Source organism: Rhinoraja longicauda, chromosome 29, assembly GCF_053455715.1.
Source record: "Rhinoraja longicauda isolate Sanriku21f chromosome 29, sRhiLon1.1, whole genome shotgun sequence".
Classification (NCBI taxonomy): domain Eukaryota; kingdom Metazoa; phylum Chordata; class Chondrichthyes; order Rajiformes; family Arhynchobatidae; genus Rhinoraja; species Rhinoraja longicauda.
The window spans coordinates 12,029,188-12,043,039 of record NC_135981.1 but is presented as its reverse complement, the minus strand read 5'-3'; the positions used below and the strand labels follow the sequence as shown (position 1 = coordinate 12,043,039).

General features: G+C 42.5%; 1 protein-coding gene across 1 annotated transcript in view; it reads left to right on the top strand.

The window, feature by feature from the left end:
- LOC144607576 (vasoactive intestinal polypeptide receptor-like) overlaps positions 1–13,852 on the top strand; it is a 67,715-nt gene that overhangs the window by 41,555 nt on the left and 12,308 nt on the right. The window contains exon 6 of the mRNA XM_078424487.1: positions 12,577–12,706. Within this exon, the coding sequence (XP_078280613.1) occupies positions 12,577–12,706 (130 nt within the window). The remainder of the gene's footprint in view (positions 1–12,576; positions 12,707–13,852) is intronic.

Genomic DNA, 13,852 nt, shown 5'->3' with positions numbered 1-13,852 from the left:
TCAGAAGCACGAAAGCTGCCACTGATCCACAACAAAGGTGGTTGGATGTAGAACGAGACAAAGCAGCTTTATGTAAGACAACTGACTGCTTATTCACAGTTAACAAAAACAACCCCCAGGCAGTGTGCAGTGTTGACTCAGAGACAGTAGAGTCAGAGTTAACACACACAGATACACACCCTGCAGCCCACCAGGTCCACATGAACATCAAGCACCCAATTATACTAATCCTATTTTATTCTCTCCACTTTCTCATCAATGCCTCAATGACTCTACCACTCATCTGCACAAGGGGCAATTTAGAGCAACCAATGCACCTGCCAACCCACGCTTTTATGGTGATGTAGGAGGAAACAAGATCTAATGCAGAGATTGATAGTTTCTTGATTTGTAAGGGTGTCAAAGATTAACGGGGAGCAGGCAGGAGAATCAGAATCAGAATAACCTTTATTGTCATCCAAAAAAACAAGTCTTTTGGCCGAAATTCCGTTACCCACAGTCCAACAATAAGAGAAATAAAAATAAGCAATAACACACACAATCACAAACCAACACACACACACAAAAAGAAACATCCGTCACAGTGAGTCTCCTCCAGTCACCTCCTCACTGTGATGGAAGGCCAGAATGTCTCTTCTCTTCCCCTGCCGTCTTCTCCCGCGGTCAGGCTGTTGAAGTTGCCACGTTCCAGGCCGCGCCGGACGGTGAAAGGTCCGCAGCGGGCCGACCCAAGCCCCATGATTCCGCAATGGGGAATCAAGCCCCGAATGGGGTTGAGAGGGAAATAGAACAGCCATGATCGAATGATGGAGCACACTTGATGGGCCGAATGGCTTAATTCTGCTCCTATGGTTTATGATCGTATGATCTCCTGGATGAAAGCCAGCCTGTGACAGGATAACATGCAAACTCCACACAGGCAGCAGGATCTGAGCCAGGTTGTTGGTTGGCAGTAGTTCTACCTGCTGCACTACTGGGTGGCTTTCCAGAAAGGCTGCTTACAAACCACCTGACTTATCCATTGCTTATGGGAACTGTTTGGAAGATGTCATTGCGAAAAGAACACAAGGACAAAGACAGGAGTGACAAGAATAGTTGTCCACCCTCACCAGGTAATGATAGTCCAGGTGACCTCCACAACACGGGACTTCAGCTTAGGTTCAGTAATTCAGACTGGACTGTCATCAGCTCTAATGCACCATGACAAAAGAAAATTGCATTACCGTTAAAAAATAAATTGAAATAGAAAAGTAATAAAAATTAGTGCTGCTCTCTTGAAACTGAGAATTATGATTTTATTAGGAATGATTACATTTCGGAAAGGATTGGACAGAACTGTCCTATGGTCAACATGAATCAACATAACAGGAACTGTCCTATGATGAACATTTCAGAAGTTCAGTCAGAATTAGGAGATGTGATGGTACGGTGAACAGTGGCCAATTAACCTAACAACTTGAGAAACACCTATATAACATGCCTTCCATTCTGCTTTACTCTATCAATCTAATCTCTGATGCTGGCTTGCTCCGTGCTTCCGTTATTAGCTCTGATTAATCATAATCTCTGTTATCCCCAAAAAGACCTTTCCTCTATCTCAATTCTCCTGTGTTTGGTTTGATTTCCATGTTCCTTAAATCCTGTAATCCTCAACCACTGCAGGCATGTCTGTTTCTATCTTTTCTGTCTAATCCCTTCAGAAATGTAATTATTCTTAACCAAATCATCATAATTCCCAGTTCCAAGAAAGTAACTAATTTTTATTACTTTTCTATTTCAATTTAATTTTAACAGGTAAAATCATAATTAATCCACCCTTCTCTCTCCTATCTCCCTCCTATCTCCCCCCCCCCCCCCCATCACTACAATTCTTTTGCTGATTTTTTTTAAAGTCAGAGAGAAAAATAGGACAGTCAGCGCAAGGAGTAAATATATTGCAAGGGGTGTATCGAGAGATATGGATCATGTGCAAATCAATTAAATTTGGCATCACGTTCGACACAAATATTGTGGGTTGAAGGACCTGTTCCTGCCTTGTGTGTTACAAAGGGTAGGACAGGAAGAAGGACTAGGTGGAGTTGTTGGGGGTTGCCAAAGGAAAGGTTACAAAAGATCTGAAGAACGTAATTGAAGGTTATGCTTCTTAGTGTCTGAAAGGCTGGTACAAAGGTGCCAGTACTGGAACAGGGAACAATTTTGAATGGCTGAGTGCATGGGCCTTGGTGATGGCAGGATCATGGAGCGAAGAATCTATGGTTGGTGCATTGTGGAACATTGTGGTTAGATGGAACAGAACAGAGAATCATTTGAAATGTCGCACTTTATGTCTTATGAACCCGAATCAAAAGTCCTGCTGCTGCTCCTTGTTCAATCATCTGCAATTCAAAATATCATTATTACTTGTATTACGTAAAAGTACCTGCCAATGTCACTTATACTGACATTGAATTCTGATTCCCAATTCTTTATCTCGTCCAAAATATTAAGGGCTGGAATCAAGGCTGGCATCATCTCACTGTAAGGAAGTTATTAGAACAGGATTAATTGAGAACAAACCACGTTCATCCCAGTGGAGGAATTTCTGGGATGAACGAGGGTAGTGATGGTGAAGACATTCAAATTATTTTGTTTCATTTAGAGATACAGCGTGCAAACATGCCCTTCAGCCCACCAGGTCTGTGCTGATTAGTGATTTCCGTACACTAGTTCCATCCTACGGACTAGGAACAATTTACAAAAACCAACAAACCGGAGAAAATCCACACTGTCGTGGGAAGAACGTACAAACTCCGTGCAGGCAACACCCGTAGTCAGGATTGAACCCGGGTCGCTGGCGCTGTAAGGTAGCAACTCTACCACTGTGCCACTATGCCGCCCTTTGTGAAGCTGCTAGATATGATGCTGAGGAGTCAATGGGTTTGGGATTAGCTTCCCTCACCTGTATCAACCACGTGAGCACCATCACTGTGCATAGAGAGTCATGATGACTAGAAAGTCCAGGCCCCCATTGGGAGCATGGGATGGTGCTGGTTTTGATTTATTATTGTCACATGTATTGAGGTATAGTGAAAAACTCTTTTTTGCATGCTGTCCAGGCAAATCACCCATACATGATTACAATTAAACATTGCAGAATGCAACATCACAGCTACAGAGAGAATGCAGATAAAAGAAAAAGTGCAAGGGCCACACAAGATAGAGCGGGGAATCAGAATACATCTCTAGCTTATGAGTCTTAAGAAACTATCCTTGAATCTGGTGGTTTGGGTTTTCAGACTTTTGTATCTTCTGCCCGATGGAAGAGGGGAGAAGAAGAAGAAGGAATGAGTGTGGTGTGAATTTCCTTGTTTATGTTGGCCATATTGATGGGCATTATGATGAGATGCCAATGTTCCGGTTGGTCATGAATCCTCCACACTGCCATCTTCAGTGCACGGTTTGGGTGGTGGAAACATACCAAACCTCCTCTGGTTTGTTCTGAAGTTGAACCCACAGGATCAGGATCACTTAATCAGCCTGTGCCTTGTATTAGGGTGGAAGTGTAGGATGAGTCTAATTCTGTAATTGGGAGAAGGTCAATGGAAAGGAAGGATAGTAATGGGGTTGAGGCCTGGGTTATGGAGATTACAGGTTCTGGAGACTTGATGGTTGGGACCCTGGGGTAGAGGTTGAGAGATCAGGATATCGCCCAGTTCATTTTGGGCTAGGGTAGGGTTGTGGTGTCAAGCTCAGAGTGTTGGGTAGTTTGGTGTGACATCAGAGTCAATAGCAATGTAGTGGGTTTGGATGTTGGAGGTATTGTGAGACATGGAGAGAGCAGAGTGATTAAAGGTAAAGATTCTCCTCAACACACAAGTCCCAGGCCATCATGTTATTGGAAGGACATTGTTGTCTTGGAAGTGCCCACCAATGGTCAAAATAACCTATCATACAAGAGGGAGAGTTGCATGGGAAACATCGAAATCCATTCCATCTAAATATAGAAATATGTTGCAGGAGTAACCCCATGCCCGAAGTGTGCATTCAGAGTCTTTGGGTGTGAAATTGTTTGCAAGTGGATAGATACATGTTATGTCTGGTACAAAAAAATAATAATTCAGTAGCATATCACTGAAAATAGTAAGCAGTTTGTGAATTAATTTTGTGGCTTGCACGTGTCTCATGAAATGACTTTATGTTACTTTTCCTACAGTATCAAGCATTGGAATAAACATTAATTTTGCGCACACACAAACCAGTAAATGGTCAGCATCATTTCAAGGCAGATATTAGAAAACAGGGCTAATGAAGCAAGAAATATGACACTACTCAAAAATCAGAATGGTGTTAATTAAGCATTAAAGAAAATAATTCAAAAGTCAATTAATTCCACATCACAGCAAGAAACCAACCATAACATACACTGGAAGAATCTCAATGTAGAATAGTAGGGATGAGTTTAACAACAGCAATCGGTGTTAACGGGAAGTGGTGAAGTAAAATGGCTCGACACTGATGATCATTAAACCCCAAAACAGAACCACAACACTTGCACAAGACCCTGGCCCAAGAGTGCATGCTCTTGGAAGTAGAATATCTTTATTATGACATACCAGCGATCCCAATTACTATTTCACACAGAGGGTAAAAGCGCTTGGATGGCACTGCCAATGGAAGTAAATACGATAGCAGCATTTAGAAGCATTTGACAGATGCACGAACAGGCAGAGAATGAAGGCATATGAACGTGCTTGCAGATGGGATTACTTTAGAACAACATCATGATCATCGCAGGCATTGGGCACCGAAGGGCCAGTTCCTGTGCTCTACTGTTGTAATCTAGGATTAGTGTAAATGTGTGGTCGAGCATTAATGCCAACTCTGTGGGGTGAAGGACCTGTTACTGTGCTGTATCTGTCTATGGCTGTACAAGCAAGGCACCCAATGAATAACTTAGTAATTGTAGATGATGGTTAAAAATTGGACAGAGCAGCACTGCAACACCTTGGTCGCCTTAACATGTGATGTGACAGCCCAGCAGCGTTGGGAGGATTCACTCCAGGATGCTCAGACCCCAGTCCCCCAACTCGCTGAAAGGGAAAATCCACTGGTCAGCGATTTGTCGGTTGGCTGTGAAAGAATTCTGGACAAAAGACGCGATGGAAATAGCAAGGTGGATCTTCATATTGCAGCCACAAGTGACTGCAGATGCTGGAATCTTGAGCAAAAAGCAAAGTGCGAGAGGAACTCAGTGGGTCACACAGCATCTGTAAAGGGATTGGACAGATGGTGTTACAGGTCGGGATGTTCAGACTCGAGGCTCCTGACCTGACACTAGTCTATAGAAGGTTCCTGATCTGAATCACCATTTGCCCACTCCCTCCGCAGATGTTGTCAGACCCATTGAGTTCCTTCAGCTCTTTGTATTTTGGATCTTCATATTGTCAATGCAACAAAGTGCTTTTGCCAAATAACCGGGAAACATAATCAAATTAAATATATTGGAGTCAATCTTTACAATAGTTTTAAAATAATACGATGAATCATTAAAAATCATTTTCTGAAGCATGAAATACTCGACAATTGAGTTAACTTTATAAAATGCGTTTTAATGTAAACTTTACAAATGCCGTGGATTATGTTGTGGCTCATTCTTTAGGCACACCTGCTTTAACTATCACTCACGCACGGAAAGAGTTAAATTTTGTTCTGTTGGCAAGTGCTTTATTGATGCAATAGAGTAGATGGAGTTTTAATGAGGGCAAGTACATCACAGATTTGAACTTGATCATTGAAGAAAGCCCTAGGGCTCTGGTGAGAATGTCACTGGTTTCTCTTATTGATCATTGTTTCCAATGGGACCTTGCTTATTTGTTTTAATTTAGTTAAAGATTTATGACACAGCGGCAAAGCCAATACTTCGTGCCCGTGTGAGTGGAGACCTCCTACTGTTTCCTTCACACCGATAAACTGAACACTTTGAAACGTGCATTGATGGATGATTTATTTTTGTTGTGCTGGGGTTTTATAAGATAGTGAAACAAGGTGGGAGCTAAAGTGTAAACCCACCACAATCTGACTGAATGATCGAACGAGCTCAAAGGAACAAATGGCCCAAAAACAGTTAACTACATACGAGCCTTACAAAATAAGAGCAGGCATAAGCCACTTGGCCACTCAAACATGATCTGCCATTCATTATGATCATGGCTGAACCATCCCAAGTCTTAGCTCCTCCAGTGCCAGCTCCCAATAGCCCTCAAATAATAAAGTTACCAGTTCCTCACATGAATACATCTATAAACTAGACACATGGAACTGCAGATGATGGTTTATAAAAATAAGAAACACAGTGCTAGAGTAGCTCTGTGGGTCAAGCAGCATCTCTGAACAACATGGATAGACTATGTTTTTGGTCAGGTCCATTCTGCAGACTGATTATGGCACGGGTGAAGGGGAGAAAGCTGGAAGAAATGTGGGGACCGGACAAAGTCTGGAAAGTGATAGGTGGAGGAAGGAACTGCAAGATACACAAAATGCTGGAGTAACTCAACGGGACAGGCAGCATCTCTAGAGAGAAGGAATGGGTGACGTTTTGGGTCGGGGCCCTTTTGAAGAAAGGCCTCAACCTTAAACATCACCCATTCCTTTTCTCCAGATACGCTGCCGGCCCCCTGAGTTACTCCAGCATTTTGTATCTATCTTAAGTGATAGGTGGATACAGTGTGGACAGTTTATGATAGGCAGAGATGGTTGTACAAAGGCCAGAGATGAAAGGACAAAAAGTGTGAGATGAGGAAATAAGGATAGAATAGGTGCAAATTGTGAAGCCAGAGGAACATGGGTGAAAGGCCAAATAGAAGGATAGGAGAAATGTTGTGCATCCAGGTGGGGCACAGGGAAGAGAGGGGATAAAGGGGGGGGGGGGTGTTTGTAAGTTAGTTACCAAAATTGAAGAATTCAATGTTCATACCGTTGGGTTGCAAGCTACCCAAGAGGAATATGTGGTGCTGTTCCTCCAGTTTGTGTGTGGCCGGACATTGACAATTGAGGAGGCATAGCACAGAAAGATCAGTATGGAAATGAGAAGAGGAGTTAAAATGGTGAGCAAGCAGGCCTTGGCGGACCGAGCGCAAGTGTTCGACAAAACGTTCAATGGCTGACTGTTTTACCTAAAGGGCATTATTCCAACCATAATCGGACAGTTTCATGTACTGAGTTTTACTTTTACATTTTACTTAAACTGAACTTCAATTCCCGAGTAGCTATGGAAGAACTTGAACTCACATTCTCCTAATGTTTTGTCCAGTAAAAGAGTTATGGAATTGTAATGCCCTGGCTGCATTTGTACATTTTATTCCACAGCCAATAACCCTGTACAAAAATAACAAAATAAACATTGAAGGAATGGCAGAGTGTGTCACGTCTGTGAAGTTTCATAGGCATTAACCTAACCGTAATCTGCTCAAGGTACAACAATTACAGCACAAGGAAACTCGGGAAGATTGGTGACAATGCTCAATCAGGTCAAATAATGGAAGCCGCAAGATACAGCTAACAAAAGCTGATGATTGCTAATCCTTATGCACATCAACACCTGATAATTTGACTGACGGCCTGCATTATTTCTGCTGCTAGGTTACTTATAAATCCATTTTGAGAACGATTTGTACGTATTATGAAATCAGGATGCCATAAAGCATTTTGCATCTAATTAAATACTATTTGAAGTTTAATAATTGGAAACACAGCTGCCAAGGTACGTGCTGCAAGATGATTTTTGAGCAATATATTGATAACCAAATCATCTGGAAGGTTAGTCGAACCGTGCAGCGTGCCCTTGGCACCTAGGCAGAATGTCAGCCTTTCATACATTCAGGGTGTCCTGGAGAGCAAAGCTCTGATTTAGATTCTTGAGCAACATTGAGCCACAGTTAATATGGGGGCCATATCTTGCTTGCCAAAAGTACCTGCAAGACCTTCTAAACAATGCAAGACAGCGTTAACTGCGAATTTGTACTGTTTATCGGCTCGGAACACAATGTTCTCCTCAGAAAATAGTGGCAATGAGCAAGAATATCTAATCTCATAGAAATGCACCAAATTCTACTGAGGCCGAGCAGGGTAAATGCAGTCGATGTTTCCCCTGACAGGTTTCTCCAATAATCTCCAGCAGAATCAAAATAATGATGGTGGTCAGAAGAAACTTCTTCGTCTGGCAGACGTCCTTGGAATTCTCAACCCTAAGGGGGATGTGCAGGCTGAGTCATTTAGTATATTCAAGAGAGGTTGGAACAATGTTTTAGTAATTCCACATTTCCTCTATGCTGCTGTCACACACAAACACAAAATGTGATTACTACCCATGGAACTATTGGCTAGAAATGTTAATCTACAGAGACCAAAGGAGGCTAGTGAACACATGTCGACCACTGAGGCAACAACAGTACATAGTTCACAACATACAGCCCATAACATGATTGGCGTTGTCTCTATGAATGGCCATATGCCTGGTCTCAATGCTCTTACATCTACACTTACCTGCAATGGCAACTTGGTCCTGGAAGCTTTCTCCAAATCAGAGAGACCCTGTACAATGCAAGGCCTCTTGTCCAACCTCCAAAGTAATTTAGCAGCTGACAAACCCGAATGTACACGCTGCCGAAACTGTCAGAGGTCTTGAATGTTTGTAAATGCTTCTGACAGTTGTGGACATTGACATCGTTTTAATAACCATTGGGAATTCATGATATTGTTTTAAAATTGTTTTAAAATATTTAAAATTTAAAAGAAAAGAATTAAAATAAAATACTTAAAATGTAATGGATAACAATTAGAACTATATTTGTTAACAGTTTAACTCAAAGTTTGGAAATTACCTGAAACTTACCTATTCCCATTAGAACTGATCTTCCTTGAAGTGAATTAAGTCGCTGGATCCAATGTGTCTTGGCAGATGTTCAGTACCCAAATCTCCCAGCATAACTGCTCCACTATTGGACTCTGGTGTCCAGCATGCTGTGAATGACTGCAGGAACATCCATTCAGATTTTCAGACCTTCCTCATTCATTCATCCGTGGCCCTCAGAAGAAATGGAAAAGTAACATTAAGCTGGAAAGAGTCCAGAGGAGATTTGCCAGTATGACACTAGAACTCAAGGAGCTGAACTCCAAGGGGAGATTGGGCAGGTTAGGAAGTGCAGAAGGCTGAGTGGTGATCACGTAGAGTTGTATAAAATCATGAGGGGAATAGATCGAGTGAATACACAGAATCTTTTTCCCAGGGCAGGAGAATCAAGAACTAGGGGCTCTAGGTACAAGATAAGAGGGGAAAGATTTATTATGAACCTGAGGGGCAACATTTTCATAGAAGGTGGTGGGTACATAGAAAAGCTGGCAGAGGAAGTAGTTATGGCATGTACAATAACAACTTTTAAAAGACACTTGGAGAGGTACATGGATAGGAAAGGTTTAGAGGGATACAGCCCAAACGCAGCCAAATGGGACTAGCTTCGAGGGGCATCTTGGTCAGTGGGGCTTGCTCTGTGCTATGTGATTCTGAGCTTTTCAGATCATCAATCGCTCATCCCTGCCGATCAACGACACAGCATTAACACCGAGGCTTCCGCAGCTTCATCACTGTTTTCAAGAGAGAGTTAGATTTATCTCTTAGGGCTAAAGGAATCAAGCGATATGGGAAAAAAAGCAGGAACGGGGTACTGATTTTAAATGATCAGCCATGATCATATTGAATGGTGGTGCTGGCTCGAAGGGCCGAATGGCCTATTCCTGCACCTATTTTTCTATGTCTCTATGTTTACCTCTTCTCTAAATGTCATTTTAAAACATGAGAATGGTATAAATCTGGACAGGTTAAGTGAGCCATAGCAACTCCCAGTGATAATACTTTTCATTATGCTCTGTTAAATAGTCATGTTTTCTTTGTTAAACAGTTCTCAGCATTAGTGCATGCTTCTAGTGTTTTGTGCATATTTTAACCATAATCTCAAATATATCCTTCATCTCCATCTCAAGAGTGACTGAATTGGTGTCTGGAAATTCATTCATCAGTCTGAGTGAGTATTAGTTTTATTCACTGCTGTCTTTAATATATGAAACTAAGTGGATTATCAGTGCCTGATGCTCATCATCACATTAAGGTTGGTTGATTTGATTCCAGCAGATTAATTCAACACTTCTTTTGACTGGCAATTTTAATATATTTAAAGAAAGGCTAAGTCTCGGGCTAGCGGAGAAGATTTTTTCTAATAAATGGCTTTCTTGGCCTAAGCAGCTCTTGAATAGTTCCAAATCTAAACCAAAGCATTAACTTGCTACTGTAGTGTAGCCACTTTGCATACACAAGAAACTTATCAGTCAGAGGTATCACTGGAGTGGCAGAAAGCGAAACTTTACTCAAGGATCTAGATGCTTTGTTCATTTTATTAGAAGGGATAAGTTAAAATCAAAATAATTACAATTTGCCTCCATGAAAAGTGTCTTGATTACATTTTAATTCAGTGAATTTTAAGTCGATCTTCCGATCTTTCCTCAGTTTAGATTAGTTACTGCACGGAAACAGGCCCTTTGGCCCACCGAGTCCACTCTGACCAGCAATCCTTGCACATTAACACTACCCTACACACACTAGGGTCAATTTTATATTCATACCAAACCTATTAACCCACAAAACCTGTACGTCTTTGGAGTGTGGGAGGAAACCGAAGATCTTGGAGAAAACCCACGCAGGTCATGGGGAGAACGTTCAAACTCCATACAGACAAACACCCATAGTTAGGATTAAACCCGGGTCTCTGACTCTGTAAAGCAGTAGGTCTACTGCTTCGCCACTGTGCCATTTAGTCTGAACCTCACTGGCTCCTGCACAGACAAGATCCTGGGGCCAGGTGGTATTTTGCATGTTTCCTGTCCACATACTATGATTTAATTCCAATTTTCTGAAAGGTGTTGACATTTTTAAATATTGGAGAGGACAATCTTAACCTCGTCAGGATGGGATGGGCCTGGGAGGCAAATTTGTAACATTTCAATCCCAACAGAAAAAACTGACAAAAACATGTTGTATCTGGTTTCACTGTGGTAGGTTTGGATGGGGCAAATAACCCATTTTGGAGAGAGTTATCCATTGTTATATGCATGCTAATCATGTCCTGTTCCTGAGATTTTGGCAGCTATTTAAGTGTGGCCATAGTGAGCTGGGCTTCCCAGAGCTGGGGAGTGTTTACATTTAAGGGACACAAAGGCTACACCTTGTTGGATGAAGGTCTTGTCCAATATTGTTTGTGGAGCCAATGGGCAATGAGAGGACCACTTGTCCCTTTGTGATCCTATTGCAAACTGTCGCCTGGATTGCTGGTGACCCTTCTCCAACTCTCCCTGTAATCCTCCTGCCTCCGCAATGAACCTTTCACCCACTAACCCCAGGAACCTCTCTACCCCCCCCCGCCCACCCCACCCCAAAACTAACACCTCTCAGCAATTTGTGCCTCCCCTTCTCCGACCTACTGCTCTTCTCTTCACAGCTCTTCTACCAGAGAGCATTATTGCTACCCTCTCCAACACACACCACTCCTGGCTGAGATGCCCTCCCCCTCTCCTCAGCACTGCCCCCTTGCGATTCCTTTCCTCCCACCATCACATTGCCAATTCCAAACAATCTGTTTCATCATCTGTCTCACCGACTACTCCCCTTCCAGCTGATCGCTCTTCTTCCTCAGCCACCATTCCCTCCCCCACCCATCATGCCATCTCTCTCTCTCTCTCTCCCCAACTCCCAAAGATTTTATTTCTTCAGTCTACTCTCAGAAATACCTCTCTCTCAGCCCAGCATTACCCCTCTGTCTGAGACCTGACCCCAGCTCTGGGCACCTCATCCCGCCAACCCTGATGATTGTTCTCAAATCCACCTTCTCCCTACTGGACACCTCTCCACATTCACCACATATCCACGCTCACCCACTTAGCCTCCTGCAATCCTCTCCCATGCTACCAACATTATTCCATAGAAGATAGAACAGTTCAGCACAGGAACTGACCCTGTGGCCCACAATGTCTGTGCCGATCCTTATGCCGATTCAAACTGAGCATCCACCTACTTATGGTCTCTATCCCTCCTTTCTTTGCCCGTTCATGTGACTGTCTAAAAGCCAATCTGCCTTGTGCTCGCCGCCCCATCACTAGAACTCCCTTTCCCATACACACAGGCACCATCAGGGACTTCCCCACACACACAGGCACCATCAGGGACTTCTGCTCATTTTAAACTCAGTGAGGAATTGCTTACCTTGAATACCTTGGGTATGAGGGATGAAATTCAAGCAAAGAATTTCACTGTGACTCGTCACATGTGACAATAAAGTATTCATTCATTCATTCATTCATTCATTCATTCATTCATTCATTCATTCATTCATACACACGGATGAGAGTTGTGGTAAGCTGGTTGGTAGACCATGTGATGAAAACTACTGGGAAGGTGATCCCAGTTTATCAAAAGGATGCTTGGTTTAGGTGGCCTGAAGTATTTTGTTCTGATTCTATGACATCTTCTGTTGTTTAACTTTTGTTTTGACACAGGAAACTACACTGTACCAGAAACTACATCCACATGAACCTGTTTGTGTCCTTCATTCTGAAAGCCATTGCTGTGTTAATAAAGGACGTGGTGCTGTTTGACAGCGGCTCCGACCAGTGCACGCTTTCCACGGTAATCGGACACTGACCGCGGTCCCTGGCACAGCCACCGTCACCATGAACGGAGACCTCCCCATCCTTCAATCTTTCCCTGTCTTCCTGACATCTAATTGGTTATTTCATGGCATTCCAACAATGACCACAATTTACCTGTGCTGCTTCTGTTAAAATGCTTTTCCTTAATCACCGAAAGCTATCAGCTATTTTTGCAGTGCTCTGCGTTTTACAACGATGATAAAGATAACATTGGCACAAAGTCTAGCTCCTCAAAACCCAGTCTGTGTCATTGACAGTGGTGTTCCATTGTAGGTCTGTGTCATCCTTCTAATGTTAGTTATTTATTTACTATTTGATACAGTATGCAAGTCCTAGTATTCCACACTGCCCTTTCCACCCCCTTTATTTCTCCGTGCGATTATGCCAACCCTCTGGACACGCTTGTGTTCTTCTCGGGCCCTTTGTTGGTCTCAATACAGCCCTGTTTCTTTCCTCTGGTTCTGAGGTTTTTGCTTTTTCTGCTGGTATCTGTTGACCCAAGGGGCTTTGATTCCCAATGTCAATTTGATGATCCTGCAAATGAGTGGTGTTTCAGTTTCTGGAGCCTTAGTTGTCATATACCTCTGATCTTTTTCCATGGGTAAAGGAGGTAATAGTTTATTGAATACACCATCCATATTCACTTGCTTCAGTACAAGTCATTTATTCAAGCCATTTATTATTCAGTGTTGGTCATCAATATCATCTATGTCCTTCCATTCACTTAATGGAAGGCCCTGCCTGGTGTCAACCCTTCATTTCCAATAATATTTTCAAACTCGGTCCAAAGCTGTTCCTTTGTTACATTTATCATGTTGTTGACTTCTTACAATATCAGTGCTTATGGTATGTGGTCCTGTTGATTTTTGATCTTCACATATTTTCTTGTGAATATGACTTATTTTGCCTCCGCTGCATCTTTCTACCATAATGTACCCTTTAATTTAACTGAACTATCTTTACATTATACCACAAGCTTTTCATGCAACCAGGCCATGATGCAACAAGTCAGTAGGCTCCCTATTGGAGAGTTTCGGTAAGGTATTCACGCATTTCTGGAAGAAGTTAGAGTTTTCCAAGGCTTAAGTTCATCAACTCCAGGAGAAATTCAACTGGACCGCCC